This window comes from Moschus berezovskii, chromosome 20 (assembly GCF_049115385.1).
Source record: "Moschus berezovskii isolate FMDL1 chromosome 20, NW_MosBer_1.0, whole genome shotgun sequence".
Taxonomy (NCBI): domain Eukaryota; kingdom Metazoa; phylum Chordata; class Mammalia; order Artiodactyla; family Moschidae; genus Moschus; species Moschus berezovskii.
In genome coordinates this window covers 46,295,967-46,317,386 of record NC_142479.1, presented here as the reverse complement: position 1 = coordinate 46,317,386, position 21,420 = coordinate 46,295,967, and the positions used below count along the sequence as shown (strand labels likewise).

The 21,420-nt window shown below is 58.5% G+C and overlaps 1 protein-coding gene across 1 annotated transcript; it reads right to left on the bottom strand.

Moving 5' to 3' along the window:
* Positions 1–39: 39 nt before the first annotated feature.
* On the bottom strand, positions 40–21,139 carry GRAP (GRB2 related adaptor protein). Its single transcript, XM_055407434.2, has 5 exons — positions 20,953–21,139; positions 15,064–15,161; positions 10,479–10,601; positions 2,957–3,125; positions 40–1,180 (listed from the first exon to the last, which is right to left on the bottom strand). Exons 1-5 carry the CDS (start codon positions 21,028–21,030, stop codon positions 995–997), a joined length of 654 nt encoding a protein of 217 aa, XP_055263409.1. The 5' UTR covers positions 21,031–21,139; the 3' UTR covers positions 40–994.
* Positions 21,140–21,420: the final 281 nt, after the last annotated feature.

Below are 21,420 nucleotides of genomic sequence, written 5' to 3'. Positions count from 1 at the left end.
TAGATATAATTGGAAAGAAAATGAGATTTCTCACGGACATCCTTATATTCTTTTACTGTATTTATTTTGAGTTCACAGGCCCAGGTCATGAGCAGCGAATTCACCAGAGCTCAGGCCTCCAAGAGTCCCGGGTCGTATGGCGGCGCCATCCCCATAGACACCCAGCCTCTCCTTAAGCCAGGCCCACCAAGGCTGCCCCCATCCTGGATGCTGCTGGACCTTAAAGCCCAGCTCCTGCCCCAGCTCCGCACCTGGTCTGCAGTGACCCCCGCTTCCTGAAGCCCTGGTCTGGGCAGAACCTGGGCCTCAACAAATACGGCAGGTGCAGCTGTGTCTCCCAGGGGGCCATGTCCAGGGCTGCCCCCTTGGAGTGCATCCGCCCCATGGGGCCAGTGGCAAGGAGCAGCTGCCTCCATTCCTCCCACCCCCACCCTCCTTCCTCGGGACCTCGCCTCCACCCTGCCCTCCTCACTAAGTGTCTGCAGTGGACAGGGATGTTGGAGGCCTGTGGAGCCCAGAGTCTTCGAAGGACAGCTGAGAAGTATCTTTCCACCGGGGTCTGTCCAGCAAGTCCAGGTTACTGGTACACAGGGCCCTGGTCCCCTCCCCAGTAGCCAGCCCTTGGGGCTTTGATTGGAGGGACAGGCAGGCCCAGCCTGTGGTTCCTTGGCTTGAGCCCCCAGTGGGTAGAGCCTGAGTCCTCAGCCTTCCTGGGGAGGGGCATGGGTGTTTGGAGTGGACGGGCCCTGCTGGCCACCCTGTGATGTCAGAGGCCAGCGGAGGCCCTGGAGTCCCCCAGGCTGGTGGGCACTGCACATGGCAGTGGTTCCGGGGCACTGGGCCCATCCCAGTTAGCATGAAGCACCAGTGGCCAGCCAGACAGTCAAGAAGCCCATGCTCCTGTCCAAAGCCCTGGACTGGGGGCGCCAGTGTCCTCTCTCCACGTGCCTGGTGGACCGCGGGTCCACTGACTCAGCCCCTGGGCCCACTCCGGTCACAGGTGCACTGGCTGGACGTAGCTCCGTGGGAAGAAGCCGATCCGCCCGGAGAGCCGGCCCCGCCACCAGCAGGGGTCAAGGTGCTCCAGGACCTCAATGATGTCACCGCGACGGAAGCTGAGCTGGGAGGGATCCTGGGCCGAGAAGTCAAACTGGGCCTGGGCGAAGCAGGCCTGGGGCGGCTGCGAGGGAGAAAACGGTCAGTGGGCCTTCAGGAGCCCCCGGCTGGGCTGTCCCCATGGAAGCCCCAAGGGGAGGCAGAGTTGGGATTGAACCCAGCTCTGTGTCCAGGTTCAGATGACAGCCATCCCCCCACCCGACCCTGCCATGGGCCTCCCGCTGCCTGCTCCATGCACATCTGCAGCACAGACCCTGCATTTCCACAGGGTCTGTCCTGGCAGCCCAGGTGGGACTACATGGCCAGCAATCAAGGGACCAAGTCCTGGGCCTCAGCTTGGGACTTTGGTTAGATCCCTGAGTGTCTTGGGGGCTCTCTCCTGAGCTTTTGACTCCAGGCCCCAGACCTACAGGAACAGGCCTTTAAACTGTAAAGTGATGTGTGGCTATGAGCAGTCTGCTGCTGTTGCCCTTGGCCAGGCTTTGAGGCAAAGGATGTCACTTTGCACACTTCTGTCTCTCAGGCTGGGCTCTAGTCCCACCTGTGCCCCAGTGGCCGTGGGTAAGTCCCTGACCTCTGTGGGACTTGGTTGCCCCCTGCGAATGGCTGCTGGATGACAGCTCCCCTCTGGGCACGTCAGCCTGGCGCCGTGATGATCACACCCAGCACCCTGGACCTGCCTGCCCACCAGTCACTCTGCTCTGAGCCTGCAGAATCTCATCTGGGCTGGCGATAGGATCATGGACAGGCTGTAATTAGCGGTTCTCTGCCCAGGACAGAGGAGGCAGCCTGGGTCCCAGGGGCTGGGCCTGCTCTGCAGTTGCCTTGCAGGGTGGATGACCTCAGAGCCAGGTGGTGGGTGTGGGAGAGCCCTCCAGCAGCCCCCAGCTCCCTCGTGGGCCCCTAACACTTTCCAAGGGCAGAGCTGACCCTGGCAGCAGACCCACTGGGGGAATCATCCCTGAGACTGAGCTCTGAGCAGGCCAGGCCCTAAGTGTGCTGATGGGAGGAGGGTGCATAAGGCGGGGGAGGGAGGTCCTCCAAAAACACTGTTTACTCTCCTATCAGCTCCCAGGGCTCATCCTACTGGCCCCAGGGGAAACTGAGGCCCAGGGGAGGGATGAACTGGCCCTAAGATCACACGTGGCTAGGAGCAGGGGTTGGGGGGCCTAGGAACAGGCAGGACTAGAGCAGCAGCCTGCGGTCCCCTCTCCCTCCCCCACAGAACCCAAGTTCACTAGGCTGTGCAGGGTCCCGACCTCCAGCCACAGGCCTTGCTGACACCCCGTCCCAAGGAAAACAGTATTTCGGGTCTAATAACCCCACTGGCTGGTTTCATTATCCTAATGAGACTGAGATCTGGTCCCAGGGCCCCTTGATGAAAGAGCTGGCTGGCAAATTGCTGTTATTGTGAGAACGAGGGGTGGCTAGACCCCCTCCACCAGGCCAGGACCTGGCCCACGGGCACCCCCTGCTGCACCTCCCAACCCCAGGCCAGCTGCTGGCAAGCAGAAGCCAGTGCTGACCCCACCCGGCAGGCGGCCTGGGATGAGTCCTGTTGCTTTCTGAGCCTCAGCTTCCTACCTGTGAGGTGCAGATTCCCAGGAGGCTCAGCAGGCGGCATACCTTCACTCACTCAACACACAACTACTCAGCACCTACTGTGTGCCACGCACAGCTTCTGACTGAGAATAAGCCAGGCTCTGCTTGCCCGGCAGTTTCTACCTGCACTTCCCACCTCCCCCTGCCCCCCAACTCCTCTTGCCTCACGGCAACCCCCAGGACAGAACTGGAGAAGCTGTGCTAGACCCTCCTCCTGCCTCCCCCCAACCCTACCCACCTTGGGCAGGGGCTCCTCATCCTGCAGGAAGACCTGCCGCTTCTTGGCGATGGTGGTGGTCCGGTAGAAGGCGACCAGCTCGTTAAGAGAGTTGAACTTCTCCTCCCACAGGTAGTACTTCCCTGAGGGGTCGCGTAGCACCTTGAAGTGCTGAACCTGGTCCCCGTAGCTGGGGGAAAGGCCATCTCAGACTGCTGCTTGGATGAGCCCTCCCCCTGCCCCCTGGCCTTTTGCCCTCCGGGTGAGGACCGAGTCAGGAGGAGACAAGGTGGGGAAGGGGTCCCAGGCCCCAGCAACAGGCTCCGTGCAAGGCACAGGGAATCTCCTGGCCGTGGAGTGTGGAGTTAAGGATGTGGACCCTGGATCAGGACACTTTCTTGCTGTGTGACCTTAGGCAAATCACTTACTTTCTCTGAATCTCAGTTTCCTCATAGTAACACGTCCCTTCTGTGTGAGCGCTCATTTATTGGCGATATTGCATGGGTCCTCTGAGAGAGGTGACCAGACAGCATCTCTTCTCTCCAACGTCCCCTCAGCCTTAACTCTCTTTTCCCTCCCCCACCTCATCCCTTCCCAGCCCTCACAGTCCCTTGAGGGGAGAGTCCTAAGACCAAAGCCTGCCAGTGTGCAAGAGGCTCAGGCTGTGGGATGCTTCCTTTTCACCCCTACCCCCCTTAAGAACCTTCCATGGCTCCCCACAGCCCTCGGCCCTCAGGATAAAATCCTAACACCTTGATCTCAAGGTCTGGCTCTGATGACCTGGCCAGCCTCAATTTTCTTCAAATATGCTCTGATGCGATCATCGTAGCCCTTTCTCTTCCCCCTCCCTTTACCCAGCCTTGCAGCCCAACTGCACCACATCCCACCCCTCTGCCCAGCACCTTCCAACTGAAGGGATGGCCTGCCTCTCCCAAACTGGCCACAGGGCAGAGGGACCTGCTGGTGCCTCCCTGTGCTCAGCCTATCCCATGCCAGGAGGGGCCGCACATGACTGGGCAGCCTGAGCTCCTGCAGTCCTGCTGTCCGAGTGCTTCGAGGGCCTGGACCAGAGCTCGGTGTCCATCCCCCAGCTGCCTATCCTCCTTGTCTGAGCTCACTTCCTCCACCTGTCAGCCCCAGGCCTGGCGTGCTGCCTTGTTAAAGGTAAGATGTGAGATTTAAGATAGAGATTTGTTCCAGGTAAATACCTTCCGTTCTGTGCGTGTCTCTGGGCCTGGGGAAGGGGGAATCCTCCCGCCCTGCCCAAGGCAAGGATCCCAACCATGCATAGCCTCTCTCTCCACTTTCAAGCATGCCTCCAGGCCTCTGCTACATTATTTCTTCCAAATTCTTCTTCAGTCAAACTCTTATTCATGCTTCAAAGCCTGGGTAACATGGCCCAAGCTCTATGAGCTGCCTCAGATGCCCTCAGTCAGAGTCAGGGGACTCCTTGTCTTCCTCAGCCCTGTACATCCTGCCTGTAGCCCGCTGCTCATAGATACCCAAAGGCAGGAAGGCAGGAGTCGGCCCAGGCATAGCCCAGTTGGGAGAGGATCCGGTCAGGGACACTGTGGGGCAGCCCAGGGCATCCATGCTCACTGTCTGGTTCATTCCCGGACCCCGCTGACACCCCCCAAACCCCGCTGGCTCTGAGCTGTGGTCCCAGCCCCTCTAACACATGTCCACTCTCAGGGCAGCCAGCTCCACCTGCAGAACTGAGGCCAGAAAATACTGGAGGCTCTGTGACCAGGTACAGCCATCTCCCGGGCCTGAGACAAAGCCGCTCGTGTGCCGTCAGCGAGCATTGTTCCCAGGTGACTAAGCACCTGTGCTGTCGGCTATGGGACATGTGTGTCCACGTCCCGGGATGGGAGGAGGGCAGGGAGGCGGGCAGGCACCTCCCTCCTGTCCGGCCTGCTGCAGCCTCGGTCCTTGACTCCCTCGTGCCCTGTCCCCGAGAGCCTAGGGTTCTCCCGGCCCCTGGACTGTGGCCGTGGTGCTGGGCAGGCAGAGGCCCTGATTCAGTGCCATCTCCGAGGAGGAGCCGGGAGTGTATTCAGCAGCTGTCCTCCGGGTGAGGGGCGGAGGAGTGTGTAGGGATTTTGAGGAGAACTCAGCTCCAAGTGACCACAGTTCTGAACACTCTGGTGTTTGAAGGTTACCTTCAGTCACCCAGATGTCACCCAGAATGGAGCATTTCCCTGATCATACCCAGGGGAGGGGCAAGGCCTGGGAGGGGGCAAGGGACCCAGAAGTTCTAGAACCTTATTGTTGTTCAATTGCTAAGTCAAGTCCGACTCTCTGCAACCCTGGGGACTGCAGTGCACCAGGCTCCTCTGTCCTCCACTGTCTCCCAGAGTCTGCTCAAATTCATCAGCCTGACAACTGGTGGATTCTCAAACCTGGGAAGCTCTCGTGGTCCAGCCCCCAGCCTGTGCGTGGCTCAAGATGGGATAGCAGGGCCCAGAGGGGAGAGGAGCCCACCCACAGCCGGGGGCAGCTGTGTCTGTGAGCAGGCGTGACCCTCCTCTGAGCCAGCCCCTGGCCTGGCGAGTGACCAACCCTCTTCCATGTGACAGGGCTGAGGACCCAGCACCTGGGCAGGCTCTTTCTCCCTGCCAGCCTGTCTCCTGCCTCTCCAGGCCTGAGTTTAAGTCCAGGTGGCCCTGGAGCCAGGAGGGGTGGCCCTGCTGGGTGAGCCCTCCCGAGCTGGAGGGGGCACCAAGCCTGGTGTATGCGTGTGATGTCTGGGCCTGTGTGTGCCAGTGTCTCTCCATCACACCTGGATGTATGTGCGTGTCTCTCCCTGCTCTGGGAGGCCGGCCGTGTGCATCTGTCTCCGAGCAGCCATGGGTCTGTGTATACCTGTTTGTGACCCCCACGCCCACCTACCCAGGGGGGTTGAGGGCTGGGCCAGGCCCCTGGGCTGTCAGAAAAGTCTAAAGGATGAAGTCAGGCCTGATGCTAGCTGCTCCTGGTCCTGCCCAGCAGGTTTTTCTGGCCTGGTGGCGGCATTAGCCAGGGTGACAGTGGCCCAGGGTGGATAAACAAGGCTGGGGTAAGGTGTCAGGAGCCCCAGGACCCCCCAGTCAGGGCTTGGAGACCAGGTTGGTGGCCTGGTGGAGGCCAGGTTGCTGACTGCCTACTGGGTGATTTCTGTTAAGGCATGGCCCTTCTGTAGACTCAGTCTTCCCATCTGTGAAAAAGGAGGGGGTGGCTGACTTGTTCTGCAGCAGATGAGAGATAGAATCAAACTGACCTTGGGAAGGGAGTGGAGAGAGAAGCCCCGACACCGGGTTTTTAGCCTCAGGGAAGGAGAGCGGAAGGGCAGACCTGGTCTTTCAGGTCATGGGGGTGTCAGTGGGCACTAGTTCTGCTGTTTCTGGCTGTGTGACCTCAGGCAAGTTACTGCACGTTCCTGAGCCTTTGTTTCTTCACTTGCACAGTAGACTTCTGGGGTCACTTCCTGTCTTTGCCTGCATAAATCTGTGCCTTCCTCCGATTCTTTCTGCTTCATTTTCCAAGAGCCTTTTTCATCTTCCAAGATTTTATATAATTTACAAATTGTTTAATAAATTATACATACACATCTCCTCATACATACATGTATAAAATTATCAGTCGCCCCAGTGGAACCTGAGCCTAAAGGACAGGGAGCTTTGTTCAATTGTTGGCAGCTGAGTCCCTGAAACTGGGCATGGGGCCTGGCGCACAGTAGGGGCTCAGCAACCAAAGGGGGCAGAGCAAACAGGTTGGGACCCCAGGCACCTGAGCCTGAAAAGAAGGAAGTGTCTTTCTAGTCTCACTGGGGAACAAACTGCTTCCAACCAAGGAGCCCACCGCAGCCTATATCAGAGTAGGGGCCAAAGTTACACAGCCAGGCCGTGCGCCCCTGCCCTGGCCCTCAGGCCACCAACTCAGACATGCTCCCGGAGGTGGGGGTAGGGGGTGACAGCCCTCTGTAAACTTGTAAAGGGCACCCAGCCATGGCCACTGTCACTCCAGGAGTCAGAGCAAGGCCTGTAAACCCCACCTCTGACAGCTTTATGAGGCTTGGCAGGAGCGTGCGGGAGATGCCACTCGTGTAGGATCAGAGGTCCCGGGAGCCCTGCCAGTGAGACGAAAACGCTCTTGCACATACATCTGTGTAGTCATCACCCAGAAGGGTGGCTGTCAGGTCACTGGACTTCATGACGTCCTGGCTACTGCCTCCATGCTAGAGATAAGGACGTTACAGCCGAGGAGGATGGGATCTGCTGAGGTTACACAGGAGGAGAGCTGGGCTGCCCACCCCGACATGGCCACTGGCCTTTCTCTAACAGCCTGGGACCATGGGGCTGGGGCCAGGAGACACTGTGTGGTCCTGGAAGGGTTGATTTGAAAATAACAACTATAGCTGGCTTTTGGGATTGTTGTTGTTCATGTCGCTAAGTCATATCTGACTCTTTGCGACCCCATGGACAGTAGCCCACCAGGCTTCTCTGTCGATGGTATTTCCCAGGCAAGAACTCTGGAGTGGGTTGCCATTTCCTTCTCCAGGGGATCTTCCCCACCCAGTGATCGAGCCTGTGTCTCCTGCACTGGCAGGTGGGCTCTTTACTGCTGAGCCACCGGGGAAGCCAACATTTGGGGAGAACGTGCTGTGTGCTGGCAGCATACTCAGCCCCTTCCATCGATGTTCATCTCACAGACGAGGAAACAGACCAGGGTACCTTGCCCAGGGTTTCACAGCTGATATTCTTTTTCAAAAGCCCCTCTCCTAGCCACAGATGCCCTGAGTCTGTTTCCTGCTCTGATGTCAGCCTGGTGGTCCTCCAAGGACCCTGAAAGGCCCCCTGACAGAGGATGGACCAGAGTAGGGGCAGGACCCAGGATCCTGGCCCTGGGGGATGCAACTGAGGCTGGAGGGCACCACCTGGTGGTGCTGTGTACATACCACAACCCGGGCACCCAGGGTTCTTGCTCAGCTAGGGGATAGGGCATGGGTAGGATGCCTGGGGTGGAGCAGGGGGGACAGTATGTGTGCAGGGATTTCTCTGAAGGACACTCCAGGCCCCTTTCCCAGACAACACTGGTGCTGGCTCCCCAAAACTGCCCATCCCGCTCCTGCTCAGACAGACAAACTGCTCTCCAAGCCCACCCTCTCTGCCCCCCTCTGGGTCTTCACGCTTGCTGTTGCCTGGGCCTGGCACCCCCTCTCCTCTTTGTGCACCAAACTCCTACTCATGCTTCAGGGCCCAGCTCAGATGTCATCTCCTCCAGCCTGTGGAGTGTCTGCTGCCATCGAACTTCCCTCAATCAGGCATCGTGGAGACTCCCTGAGGGACTCCTCCCCTGTCCTACACACACACCCACCAAAGATTGAGCTGGCTGGCCTGACCCTGTGCCTGGGGTGGCAGGTCTGCATATCCAGGGAGGCTCCAGGAGAGGGCAGGGTGCCAGGGCACCTATGGCGGAAGTTCAGGCCATGGGATCCACTCTCGGGGGTCGGGGGGAGGCAGGTAGGAGCTCAGCTCAGGCTGCAGAGGTGGCCATAGAAGCCCCGTGCCCTGCTTTGCGGTGACCTTGGAGCTGATTCCTGGAGCGAGGCCAGACTAGCCCGCCTGGCAGGTGCCTTTCCCAGGAGATACTGGGCCCCAGGAGCCGGCACAGGGAAAACTGCCACTTCCGTTCCTCGGGGGACCCACTGGCCTCGGGCTGGACTGTGGAGGGAGGGGTGAGCCAGGGGCTCCAGACGCTCAGGGCCAAGAACTGGTGTCTCACCGCCCCTGAGGCTCAGACAGGAGGAGAGCCATTGCCTTGGATCAGGAGCTCAGCCTGTTTCCAGGGGAAACGGAAGTGAGAAAAGCCAAGGCTGCTGACAAAGCTTGGAGAGGGGCGGGTGAGGGCTGTGACCCCTGATGTGGGACCACCATCCCCAGCAGCTCTCCTGACCCCGATGAAGAGAAGCCCACCTGCCGGGGCTCCAGTGTCCTGACTGCACACCACCACAAGCTCTGTACAGAATAGACAGGAAAGGCCTCCCTTGGGGCACATTTCTGCAAACAGGAGCCTCATGGCCGGCCTGCTGGGAGACACGAGCTCTCCCTCCCCTGAGCCCTGTGCCCCATCAGACTTGCCCCCAAAGGAGCTATCAAAGCCATCCTATGTACGTTTAACCATTGAAAAATTAGCCAGCTGTTGGCTGTGACACATCCCAGTCCTAGAAGACTGGTGCCATCCAGTATACTGAGGCCGCACTGCCCACGTCCACCCACCCATCCCATCCAGCTACGTGCCCAGTGCTCTCACCAACCCTGATGGTGGTATTATTGTTGGTGGTCCCCTATTCATGGGCACATGCCACCTCCCCAACCCTCCAGCCCCATCCCAGTGCTAATGCCAGCGGCTCCGCCTGGCTCTTTCCAGGGCCTCCCTTGATCCCAGCCATCCTCCTCCTCGGTAGCCCGAGGGATCCACCTTCTTCCCCTAGTGGGGATGCTCCGTGGGGGTCTGTTGCTCTGGGAGAACTCGCCTCCTGGTCGGGACCTATCAGACCATTCTCTCTGGATTTGACACCCCTTCTCGCACTAGCTTTGCCCAGTCACCCCAGGGGCTTTCCATTTGCTGTTCCCTCTGCCTGGAAGCTCTCCTCCCGGTCCTCACTCCTGGAGCCCCGGACAGCCTGCACTGCAGCTGCAGATCTCTGCTCAAACCTGAGGCCATCCATCCCTGCCACCTGGCTCCTGCTCTGTTCGTTCACTCCTTGTTCAAGGTCTGTCTCCCCAACTAACACACAAACCCCGAAGGACAGCAACTTTGTTTTTTCACTGTTGTTTCCTGAGTCCCTGACACTGCCCGGCACACTGCACAGAATTCAGCGACTAGTCCTTGAATTGCTGCACCCACAACCCCCTGTTCCAGGTTCAGAAAAGGCAGAACAGAGACCAGCGGGGCCCGACCCCTGCCCTGGTTCCTGCCCCTCCTTCCCCTGGACTCCTCATTGCCCCATTGTGACTTCTGGTTTCAGGTTCCGCGCTGCCCAGAGGCTGTCACCCTGCTTCAGTGGCAGCCACTATTCTAATGGCTCTCGATAGAATGACTCATTTGCTCCTCACAATAACTCATTTTACTCATGAGGAAGCAGGTACAGAGAGGTTAAGTGACTTGCCCAAAGTCATACAGACAGGAAATGGCTGAGCTGGAATGTGAACCTAAGCACCCTGGCCCCAGGGTCCATCCTCCTGACTGCGAAGCACAAGGAGGACCCTGTCCAGAGCACTCCCTGGACACCCACCCCGGGGGGCCTGCTGCTCTCCCCCTGCAGCCTTGTCATATTAGCTTCCCCTGGGGACTTGCTGCTCATGGAACAACGGCCAGCCCTTTGGCCCGGCATGGGAGGACTCCCAGTCGGCCTCCCATCCTCACTGCCCAGGGCCCGCCCTTCAGTCGCCTCACTCCCGACCCCGAGATGGTCATCTGCTTCCAGGAGTCTGTCGTTCCTTCCACGCTCTGAGGGCCTGTCCTTGCCCACCCTCCTCCACGTATTCAGATCAGAACTCACTTCACAGAGACGGAGAACTCCCCTGGGGAGCTCTCACTCTCCCGGATCAGGAAGGCTCCCGGATGGTTCCGCTTCATCAGAATCTCTTCCGCCAGCTGCCGGGAGATCCGGCCCGAGTACCACCTGCAGAGAGGGCAAGGTGAGGGCGGGGGGCCAGGCACCCTGCACAGTGCCAGGCACCCATCACTGCCAGGTTCTCCAGCAGTCCTGGACACAGGAGGTGCGACTGCACCCACTTTACAGACTATCAACCTGAGGCCCAGAGAGGCAGAAGTCATGTACCCAAGGTCACACATGGTGGCAGACAGGAGCTGTGCCTAGTCCCAGCATTCTAGCTCCTGAGCACAAACCTTTGCCGCCACACCAGGCAAACACACAGGGCTTCCCAGGTGGCGCTAGTAGTAAAGAACCCGCCTGCCAGTGCAGGAGACATAAGAGTCTCGGGTTCAATCCCTGGGTTGGGAAGTTCTCCTGGAGGAGGGTATGGCAACTCACTCCAGTATTCTTGCCTGGAGAATCCCATAGACAGAACTTAGCAAGCTACAGTCCACGGGATCACAGAGTCAGACACAACTGAGTGACTTAACATGCTCACACACTCAGGCAAACACACACCTCAGTGAACTCTGACCCAGCCACCCCGACCTGGGCTTTTACATTTCCTACTGTAGGTTCTTAAAAGTGAAAAAATATTTTAAAGATGACCAAAGAGAAATAGGTTTCCCTGGTGGCTCAGATGGTAAAGAATCTGTCTGTAATCCAAGAGACCCAGGTTCAGTCCCTGGGTGGGGAAGATCCTCTGGAGAAGGCAATGGCAAGCCACTCTAGTATTCTTGGCCTGGGGAATTCCATGAACAGAGAGAGCCTGGTGGGCTACAATCTGTGGGACTGTGAACAGTCAAACACATTTTATATTGTCTTTTTTCAGTCAGACACAATTTAGCGACTAAACAACCACCAAAGAGAAATAGCAGCTTTGCTCTGGTGAGGAAGGGTCTCTCCCTGTACCCGTTTCACAGATGCACAGACTGAGGCCACCTGGACTTTTTCTCACAGGTTCAAGTCCCTCTTCCTTCTGACCAAACAGAACTGGGTAAATAGAAGATTCCTGGTAAATGCTCCAGGCCGTCTGGCAGAGTCTGGCTCTTTGGGAATCGCCTACCCTCAGAGGACCCAGGTGATCTCCAACTGGCTTCCCAGCCCCAGGGTTTTAGTCCACTCTTGATGTTCACATGGGGAAACCAAAGCCCATTGTGGCCGGAGTCTCACCGTGAGACCTTGGTGCCCCAAAGCCGCCAAGCCTCCCTTCCCTGCACCGTTTCCCTTCTCCCCTTCCTGAGTCTAAGCGCCCAGGCGGATATGAGGCGGGAATTTCCTGTCATGTCAGGATGTTGACAGAGAGCCCTCCAAGCCCAGCACAGGGACTCAGGTGCAGGCAGACGGGGTCCTGCCTGTAGCCCCACCTGCCCCTCCAGTGCCTGCCACGTGTGAGCGCTGGCAGCTCCTCCGAGGGCTTTTTACTGATGTGCCCGGCCTGTGTGTGGGCGGGTTGGGCCCCCAACGTCCTCAGGTGGTGACCGAGGGGAGCAGGGCAGGCACCCTGCTCAGTTCATGGTGTTGGTTCGGGCCAGAAGGAGCAGTTCCAAGGCTCCTCCCCACCTTCCACCCCAAAATAAAATCCTGGTCCTGACATTGTGTTCTAGATGCCACTCCTGGGAGCCCATACCCCAAAAGTGAGCTTCTAGCCCACAGGTACCCCCATATTGGGGGTTGGGGAGGCCTGGGCCCATCTCACAGTGGGTTTTCCCGGAGTGGAGGCGGTGGAGGTGGTGGCCAAGGGCGGGGCTCCAGGCTGCCTGTGAGCTCAGCCCAGGTCTCTGGGAGTCCCGGAGGAACCTCCAGGTTGGAGGCTGAGCTGGGACGCGGAGGGCCCGGGGCTCAGGGGTATCCGAACGGAGCTCCTCCGGGAAGCCCCCAGCAAGAACAGGTGCAGGTGCTGCCGCAGGGGAAGTGGGGATCCAGTGGGGCCCCATGTGGGCGTTTCCTGAGCCCGGTGTCTCTGAAGAACCCACAAAACCCCACAGGAGGCGTCCACGTGTGGGCGGCCGTCACCCTCAAAGGCTTTCGCAACCGCAGTCTTGAGGAGGCTGCCCAGCCCCCTCCAGGTCCTCAGTGGCTCAAAGGACAGGATGGGAGAAACCAGCTTCCCCGTCCTGACACCCCCAGAACCCAGCTCACTCCTCACTTAGCGCCCATTTTACTGATGTGGAAACTGAGGCCCCCCCGCCAAGATTTGCCCAGCAAATTTTCCCGACTCTGTCCTGGTGGGCACAGCACAGGCCCACAGCACCTGAGGCAAACCTCCCTCCATCTCTGACCCTGGACAGGCCACTCATCTCTGTGCCACCATCTCCTGGCCCACAAGGCAGTGACGAGAGCACCCAGCTCGCAGGGCCCTTGGGAGGACAAGGCCGCTGCCACCTGCAGAGCTTTACCACCACTGTTACGACCTTCAACCACGCGCACCCCACCCCACCCCAACACTGTTAGCTGGTCTGCCCACACTCCCGGCAAACTTCTACTCTGCCTCCCGGGCCCAGCAGACTATGCACTCCTAGACCCCCACACGACTGGGTCAGACCCTCGGTGGACTCTGCCCGCGATGCCCAGAGGCCCTGGGAGTAGATAGCCTGCATCACACCTCCCCCAGGCTCCCTGGACTGCAGGGTGGTGGTGGTGGTGATCAGGGCCCCTCTGAGACCCCTGTCCTGCCACGTGCCACACTGGAGCCCCAAGCGTTGAGTCAGTTGCTAGCTGGACTTCCCCACTGCTATTTCAGAGCCTGGGCAGGGGTGAAGTTAGCCCAGAACGCACCTGAACCTGGCCCCAAGCTGGTGGGGGAATCTGCCCTTGGTCCCCGATCTGTCCCAGACACTAGTGGCCAAAGACAGCCCCAGGGACCCCAGGGCCATCAGACACGGAACCCTCCACGGCTGCCTCCCACCCTGGTGGAGACTGGCTTCAACCGCCATATTGCCCCAAAGGGCATGGCCCTGAAATCCATCAGCTTTTCTTTCCTTCTGAGTAAACCAAAGCCTCTACTTGGGTTTCTCAGCAGCCTCCAACCGCCTAGGCTCCCAGCCTTTGCTGGGCCACAGCTTCCACCTGGAGGCTCCCACTTCCACTGTGTCTTTCACTGACCTGGCCCTGGCTGGTGGCCCTGGTAGGTTCTCTCCCTATATGGAAGTCAAGGTCACATAGCCCAGAGACCTTGCAGGCCTGGAGCCCAGGCTACAGGACCTGTTGGGGGGTGGGAGTGCTTGGAGCCCAGACAGGGGACCTAGGTGGGTAGAGGCTTTGCCCAACACAGGAAGCCGGAGGTGGTGGCAGCTTTGGAAAGAACTTGAAGACAGATAAAGAGGAAACAGCCTCCAGGCCCCACCCTGGCCCTGTACCTCCCTCTCCTTTCACCCCACAACCACACACATGTCACAGCTCCCATACTGCCCCTTCTAGCCTGCCCAGCCCTGTCACCTGCCTCTGCATCAGATGCAGACCCCCCATCCACACTGAAACCCATCTGTGGCTCCTCCCACCCTCCACCCAGCATCTGAGGCCCTGCTGCCAGGCCCACAGCCAGGGGTTCTCATTGTCCCTCTCCCAGGAATGCCCTTCTCTGACTCTACACAGCCAACTCCCACACACTTCCTTCAAAACCTCAGTTTGTCACCTCTTCCGAGAAGGCCTCCCTGGTTAGTTATCTCGATGCCGACTGCCTTCTCTTGTCATACTTTCTTTACCTCCTGTCTCTCCCTGGGACACGGTGGTCTGACCCGAGCATCTCATCACATGTGTCCAGCATCACCCAGGCTGGGTCCCTGGGGCCATAGCCAGTGTTTGGTGAATGACTGTGTCTCAAGACTACTTCAGCCTTCACCCCACGCATATCCACTTGGTTTTTCATAGGTTCTTGGCCACTTAGGCCTGTCCCGGGGCTTGGACTAGGGCATTCAACACTGAAAGCCTGACCAGGGGCTTCCCTGGGCCAGCAGGTCCCAGGCCTGGGGACGCCCACACTTGATTCCTGCTCTGTCCTGTCCCAGCTCTGCTTGGCCAGTGTCCAGCTCTCTGCTCTCCTGCTCCAATGGCAGGGCCCTCAGGTGTGCCTCCTTCCTGCCTCTCTTCTCCCTGGCCCCTCACCCCCACCCCTGCACAGGCTCCTAGGACCCCCCATGAGTGTAGCCTCAGCCTTCCTTGTGTTGCAGAGAGAGCCAGGGCCTGCCTGAGGCTCGCCACAGCCAGTGGGCCCACCGCTGAGCACCCAGGCCCCTTCCTCTCCAGGGCCCAGATGCTCTCTGGTGTCCCAGACCCTCGGTGTTGTGGCCTGGACTGGCCCAGACTACCACCACTTGGGACAAGTCATCACATCTCTGTCTCCCACTTCTGCTCAGGGTACAGACAGGGGGCTCCAGACGGATGGAGGGAGGCTGGGGTGAGGCCTTGCAGGTCACTCTGTCTGGGCCAGGCTGGGAGAGGACATTTGGCAGCGGGGCAGGGGGCCTGTGGATGTGGGGGAGCTACTCACGGGTGGGGCTTGACGCGGATATAGTTCTTAGGGATGAACCCCTCGGCGCCCCGCAACTCGGCCTTGTACCAGTTCTGGTCATCCTCCATGTTCAGGATCTGTGGGCAGGAGAGACATGGCCCCTGGTCACCCAGGAGTGTCGGCTTCCCTTGCCAAGGGGACACACCAGCCCCGGGGCCCAATTCCCAGAGGAAGGGGAGGTCAGCGTCCCCATGCAGTGTGATTCCATGGTCTTCCCTGTCCCGTTTTGGGGGGAGCCTGCCCGTGGGTCATAGAGGAGGATTTGGTTGGTGGGCTGAGCTCTGGGGGCTGGAGCTGGACATCCAAGTACTGCCACCCAGACCCCTAGCACCCTGTTGGGTTAGGACAGACCCTGCCACCCCTCGGTCCCTGAGCTGTGGCCCTGGGCATGGGGCCCACGGTACTCAACGCCTCCGCTGACCCGGGGGTGGGGGGCAGTCTGAGGAGCCCCCCCAAGTGGTGGTCACCTGGGGTCACCCACATTTACAAACCCACATGTCTGAACTCAGGGGTGATGGTCAGGTGGGGAGTTCAGACCCTGGGGAGCAAATGGGAGATATTTGGGCTGAGACGAGCCTCGGGTCACAGGCTCTGCGTCGTCCTGCAGGTGGCCCAAGGGGAACTGAAACCTGAGTGTGGGTGGGAGCCGCTGTGGGTGGCGGCAGACGCTGGGCTCCCTCCCCTGTCGCGGGGCAGGCTCGCCACATGTCACCCATTCTCACCCCGGCCCCCGGGGCTGCTGTCATCAAAAGCCGTTTCACAGAGGAGAACGCAGGACCCCCTCACTCCTCACAGCAGTCCTCCTTCATGCTGTCTCTGGACCCCGCCCAAGGGCCGTCTTCCCTGTCTGTCCTAGAGCGGGTCCACATATCAGCTCCACCCCGGTGGGGATGCTTGGTTGTGAGACAGAAAATCAGACACAGATGAGCCGCCCAAGCAGAGGCCCCGTGGGAGCAAGGGCTGGGGCAGCAACTCGTCCGACCGGGCCCGCAGAGCCCCCTCCTTCCTGTCCCCACTGTCTGGGCCAGGCCAGTGTCCCCAGGGACAGCCGGAAGCAGGTGGCTGACTCAGGAAAACTTTTGCTGAAAACCAAACAACACAAAACAAATCCCCCCCAACCCCAGCTTAATGGGAAAATCAGGGCCTATGGGACACAGATTCAGTGAAGGTTCCCAGGAGCCTCGAGCTCTAGACCAGTCTGCCTGCCTCTAACTCTCTCCGCAGCCTTGGCCTCAGTTTCTGCACCCGTAAAATGGATGCAGCCTACACGGTGGTGTTTTGTGACCTACAAAGTCCTGTGTGGACATGAGGCTGTAACACGTCTCGTCTATCCCAGTTTTGTTTGTTTTCCTGTCATCTCCACTCCAGGGAAAGACTTAGAAATGTTCTGACAGGTTGCGGTAGCTAAGGTCTTGCTGTCAACATTGTTCAAAGCCCCCAGACCCTCTGAGACACAAGAATTGCCAACCCTCCCTGGTGACGCTCCCACCTTGGCCTGCCCCCAGCTTGGCCCCTTCTCCTGGGTGCTGTCCTGTGCCACTATCCCCTGGCCAGTGTTGTCATTGAGCACCTCCTGCAGGGCAGGCCCTGTGTCCAGCCCAGTGACACAGCAGGGAGCAGGAGGTCACACTTCAGTGGGCAGAGGCAGAGGGAGAAGCAGGAAGCAGACAAATAAACAAGATAATTTAATGCAGCGGGGAGTGCTCGCAAGATATACATCAGGAAGATGTAGATGCCTGGTTGGGGCAGGGGATTGTCCACAGGGGTGGGGGAGTGGGCAAGAAAGGCGTCTCTGAGGAGGTGACTGACACGTGAGCTGAGGCCTGAATTATAGGAAAGGTTGGATGTGAGAAGATGCGGGGAACAGTGTCCATGGCCGAAGGAATAGCCAGTGTAAAGGCCCTGAGGTGGGAGCCAGCTGTCCTTGGAGCAGAAAGGAAAGCTGTGTGACTGCAGCTGAGGTGGGGGCCGGGCCGTGGGTGCACAGGGAGGGCGAGAGCTGGACGTTATTGTACTCTGGTGGGAGTGAGGAGGCAGTTCAGATTTTTATTTTCAAAACCAAGAGGAGCGGGCTTCCCCTGTGGCTCAGTGGTAAAGAATCCACCTGCCAATGCAGGAGACTCAGGTTCAATTCCTGATCCAGGGAGATCCCACATGCCACAGAGCACCCCAACTATTGAGCCTGTACTCTAGAGCCCACGAACTGTAACCACAGAAGCCCACGTGCCCTAGAACCTGTGCTCAGCAACCAGAGAAGCTGCAGCAATGCGAAGCCCAAGCACAGCCACCAGAGAGTAGCCCCCATTCCCACAACTAGAGAAAGCCCACGCAGCAACAAAGACCCAGCAGAGCCAATAAATAAATAAAATTAGTTACAAAAACAAACAAGAGGAGCCATTGAGGGCCACTGGGGGCAGGTCAGGCTATGGGTCGTGGCTGTTGTGTGGAGACCGGGCGGTGGAGCTGGGCCCAGGTGAGCGGTGATGGGGCCTTGGACTGAGGTGACTGAGATGTTGTCAGATTTGGGATGGTTTGGGGGAGCCGCTGACAGGCTGGCTCCAAGATGCAGAGAAAGCAGACAAGACCACCCCGAGTTCTGGGCCTGGGTTCTGGTGGGCGGGTGTGGCCTCCGGGTGTGATGGAACAGATGCAGGGGCAGGCGGGGAACCCAGGGCTGGCTGTGTCCAACCTGGGGCGCACCAGCCATCCCCGTGGAGATGCTGAGGCCATGGGCTCCCTGAGTCTGGGTTCTGGGGGCCCGGCTGTCGATGAAGAAGTAGAGGTAAGCCAGCAACCACATCTTTCCTCTAGCCAGGAGCGACAGGGTACTGTGTACCCAAAGCAGCCTGCTCCTGGGAGGAGGCTATATTTTAGGGAGGTGACATCTGGGGCCACTTGTCCAGAGGGTCATCTAAGAGCAGAGCTCAAGACTAGAAAAACAGCATCCTGCCAGCTCCCAGGGCCTGGGATCTGTGTGTCCACTGGGTGCTCACAGCTGGTGCTCTGGAAACACGTTCGTGAATGGACACCCTGTGTGCTCAGTCACCAGACAGGCGCTGGAGAGGGAGCAGGGCTGCCGGGCGATGTCGCAGTCGAACTTTTGCAGTTATAGAAATCGGACTCCAGACCACATGAGGTGGGTGAGGCACTTTGAGCGCAAAATTTTAGGAAGCTCCAAAGATGTCATGAATCAACGTAAATAGTATTTTATGAGAATATGTTAAAAAAATCAAAATCAATGCAAAAAATTTTAAGGCTGTCATTAGTTAATGATAATGTATCCACATCAGTCTGTTAATGTAACAAATGAACCAGGTTGATACTCTAAAATGTTACCACAGGAGGGTGTGCATGGGCAGGAGTGGGTGTGCGGTGTCAGATGCGACTCCCTCTGTATTATCTTCTCGATGATTTTTCTGTAAACCTCAAAATGTTCTAAAAATTAGACTGTTTAAAATTTAATGCAAAAAGAAAAAATCCATCAAAATCTTAAATCAAGGCAGGATTTGACCTGGCACCTGCACCACTGTGAGAGGAAGGGCCCTGTCACCAGGTCTGGCCCTGGAAGGCCCACTTGCTCGTCCCTGTCCATCAGGGAAAGGCAGGGGCATGAACAAGGAAGTGGGACTTGCTGATGGCCCGCCTCCCAGGACCAAGGACTAACTCATCAGGGCATTCTGGTGTTTTTTCCTAGGCACAAATCCGGTGCCTAGGAGAGGCTCAGCTTTCCCTTTCTCACCTGCAGAATGTCAGTTTCCAATCCCTAAAGCTCAAATCTACTGAGTATGTGTGAGTTGGCTCTCTGTGTATATTCCTCTGTATTCTGCCTTTTTGCCACTTCGAGAGCATTTTTGCATTGTTAAACGACCCCTCCCCAGATAGTGTTTTTAGGGACTGTGTGATATTTTGTGCCGCCACGGAGCACGGAGCTACGCTGAGTCCACGCTGCAGACTCACTCACACCCCCACCCCCGCTGGATGCATCTCCTCCTTCACTCTCCTCCCCCGCCTCTTCTCTGCATGGTTGGGTCCCGCTCATCCTTCAGATCTCAGCTGAGGTGTCACTTCTTTTGAGAGGCTGCCCAGACCCCCACCGCCCATCTAAAGCTGTCCCTCTGCCCCTCCTACCCTCTGCATTCCATCTCCCCGGGTGATTGCTTCCATCCATCTGTCACCTCCTGGCATGACTCACCCTCTGGAATGTCAGGTTTGGGAGGACAGGGCCTGGGCTTTGGCCGCTGCCTATGTCCTCAGCTCTCAGGACAATGCTTCCCAGGCCAGCAAGGGTTTGTTGCATGAAGGAAGGAAAAGGCAGCCCCTCCCATGGCCTGTCATGCCTTGAGAGGCCCCCTCCTGGGTCTTGGCTAACATCTTAGTCCCGCCTTCCTTCCTCTGACACCCCATCTTGCTGAGGGCCTGCCCCGTCCTGGCACTGGTTTATGTCCCTGCCCTCAGGAGCCCGGGTTAGAAGCAAACACAGCAGGAGATGCCAGTGCTCTAGCCAGGGTTAGTGGGAACTCAGCCAGTCTCTGGGTGGGTTGTGAGCCCAGGCATCCAGGAGGGAAGGGGTTGTCATAGGTTTTACGGTGATTCCCTTGGGGGACCCCACAGATCCATCCCCGCCACACTGCCCATCACCTGCGTCTCAGGTGAAAAGCACTGACCACCCCATTCCAAGTTCCTTGTGATTCCAATTTCTCCCAAGCCCCAGAGTCTGGAACTAGAGACCCAAACTCTCTAAGATTGGCTAACAAGGCCTGTAGGCTGGAGCTAGATCTCAGAGTCTCCTGCACTGGCTGGTTGGTCTTTGTGCCAGGCCTGCCCCGCCCTCAGGTAACCACACGTCTTCAGGTCACCCCCCCTGCCGGCCACCCAGGGCACCCAGGGCCAGCATCTTAGCACAGATAAGGGGGGACTTCCTCAAAATGATGTGGTTCTTCTCAGAACCGTCACCCTCCTGCCCCAGGCCAGGTTCAGGGGTTCACACTCGACCCCACACTGAGCAAGTCATGGTGCCTGGGGGCCTCACTTAATTACCTGTAAAATGGGGCTACGGCAGCTTAAGAGGGTGTTGGAGCACACCACCGGGCTCAGACCTGGCTCCATACACGGTCAGCCCATGGGAGGTTCTGTCCCTTCCGAGGCCTGAAGCTTGGGGCGGCCCAGAATGGGGCCCGGCTCAGACTGGAAGGATAGCCAGTCTTATGCCCACCAGGCCGGCGTGGAGTCTGACGCCCAGCGAGCTTCCTGAGCGGGACCTGATGGCAGCTCCAGCGCCCAAATCGTGCCAGCCACTCCCGAATCAGGGCCCTGAGCTCCGCTTCCAGTTACAGGCATGTAAGCAGGGACAGTTCCCGAGAGAGAGAGCCTGGAAACCCCTCTGCCCGGGACTCTGCGTGCTCCCCACAGAGGTTCCACGAGGGGGCTGCATAGCGCTGCGGCTCATCTCACCTGAGGGGAGAACCATCTGGACCCTGAGTCACGGTCGTTTCACCCCCGATAGGTCAGTGTGTGTCCTCAGTTCCCAAGACCCTCTCCCTGTCTCAATCTCTTTGCCTCTCTCTCTCTAACTCATTTCAAATTCTTTCCTGGGAAACTGGGTGTTGAATCCGCCCCTGCCACTCACTCCGCAGAATTCTCAGAATGGCTCCTAAAGGAGGGAGCACTAACGTCCCATTTCTCAGATGGGAAAACTGAGGATCCGAGGCAGAAGATGGCTTGTCCAGAGTCACGTAGCCAATGACTGGAGAAGCTGGGCCTTTCTTCCTCCAGAGACTAGACTCTATTAGAAGGGCCATCCAGGCCCTGATTTTAAGCACCCCCCCCCATACCACATAGGCACAGCGCGGCCAGCCTCGGCCACCCTACCTTGAGAGTGTCCCCCTTGCTGAAGGCCAGCTCGTCACTCTCCGTGGCCTGGAAGCTGTACAGGGCCACAGACTCCATACCGCCGTCCCCGAGCCCCGGCAGCTGGGCTGCTAGCAGGGCCGGCAGCTTCCTGCTTCCTCCGCAGTCGAGGACCAACTTCCTTTGTTTTGAGAGCGTGTTTGTGCTTTTGAAGCTGAGACCGAGACTTCCCCTGACGGAGAAACAGGAAGCAGAGATGTCCCAGACAGGGGGTGTGAGCCACGGGCCCCTCTCAGACTCTAGGGCGTCCCCCAGCAGCCCTGGGAGTGGGTCCTCCTCCTGCACCCACCTTCCAGATGATAAAACTGAGTCTCCAGAGCAGCAAGGATGCTGAACTTGTGGTCACAGCCACTCCCACTCATTTACCAATCCATCCACCACAGTTTCTAAACTCTGACGCTCCCCTGTGACCCCCTATTGACCCAAAGC

Excerpts from the sequence above, each read along its gene's own strand:
- GRAP (XM_055407434.2), bottom strand. The coding sequence starts at position 21,030 with ATGGAGTCTGTGGCCCTGTACAGCTTCCAGGCCACGGAGAGTGACGAG. Across the intron at positions 10,602-15,063 it reads ATCCGCGTCAAGCCCCACCC|GTGGTACTCGGGCCGGATCT; the intron begins GTGAGTAGCTCC and ends CCCTCTCTGCAG. Across the intron at positions 3,126-10,478 it reads GAGTTCTCCGTCTCTGTGAA|CTACGGGGACCAGGTTCAGC; the intron begins GTGAGTTCTGAT and ends CCTTTCCCCCAG.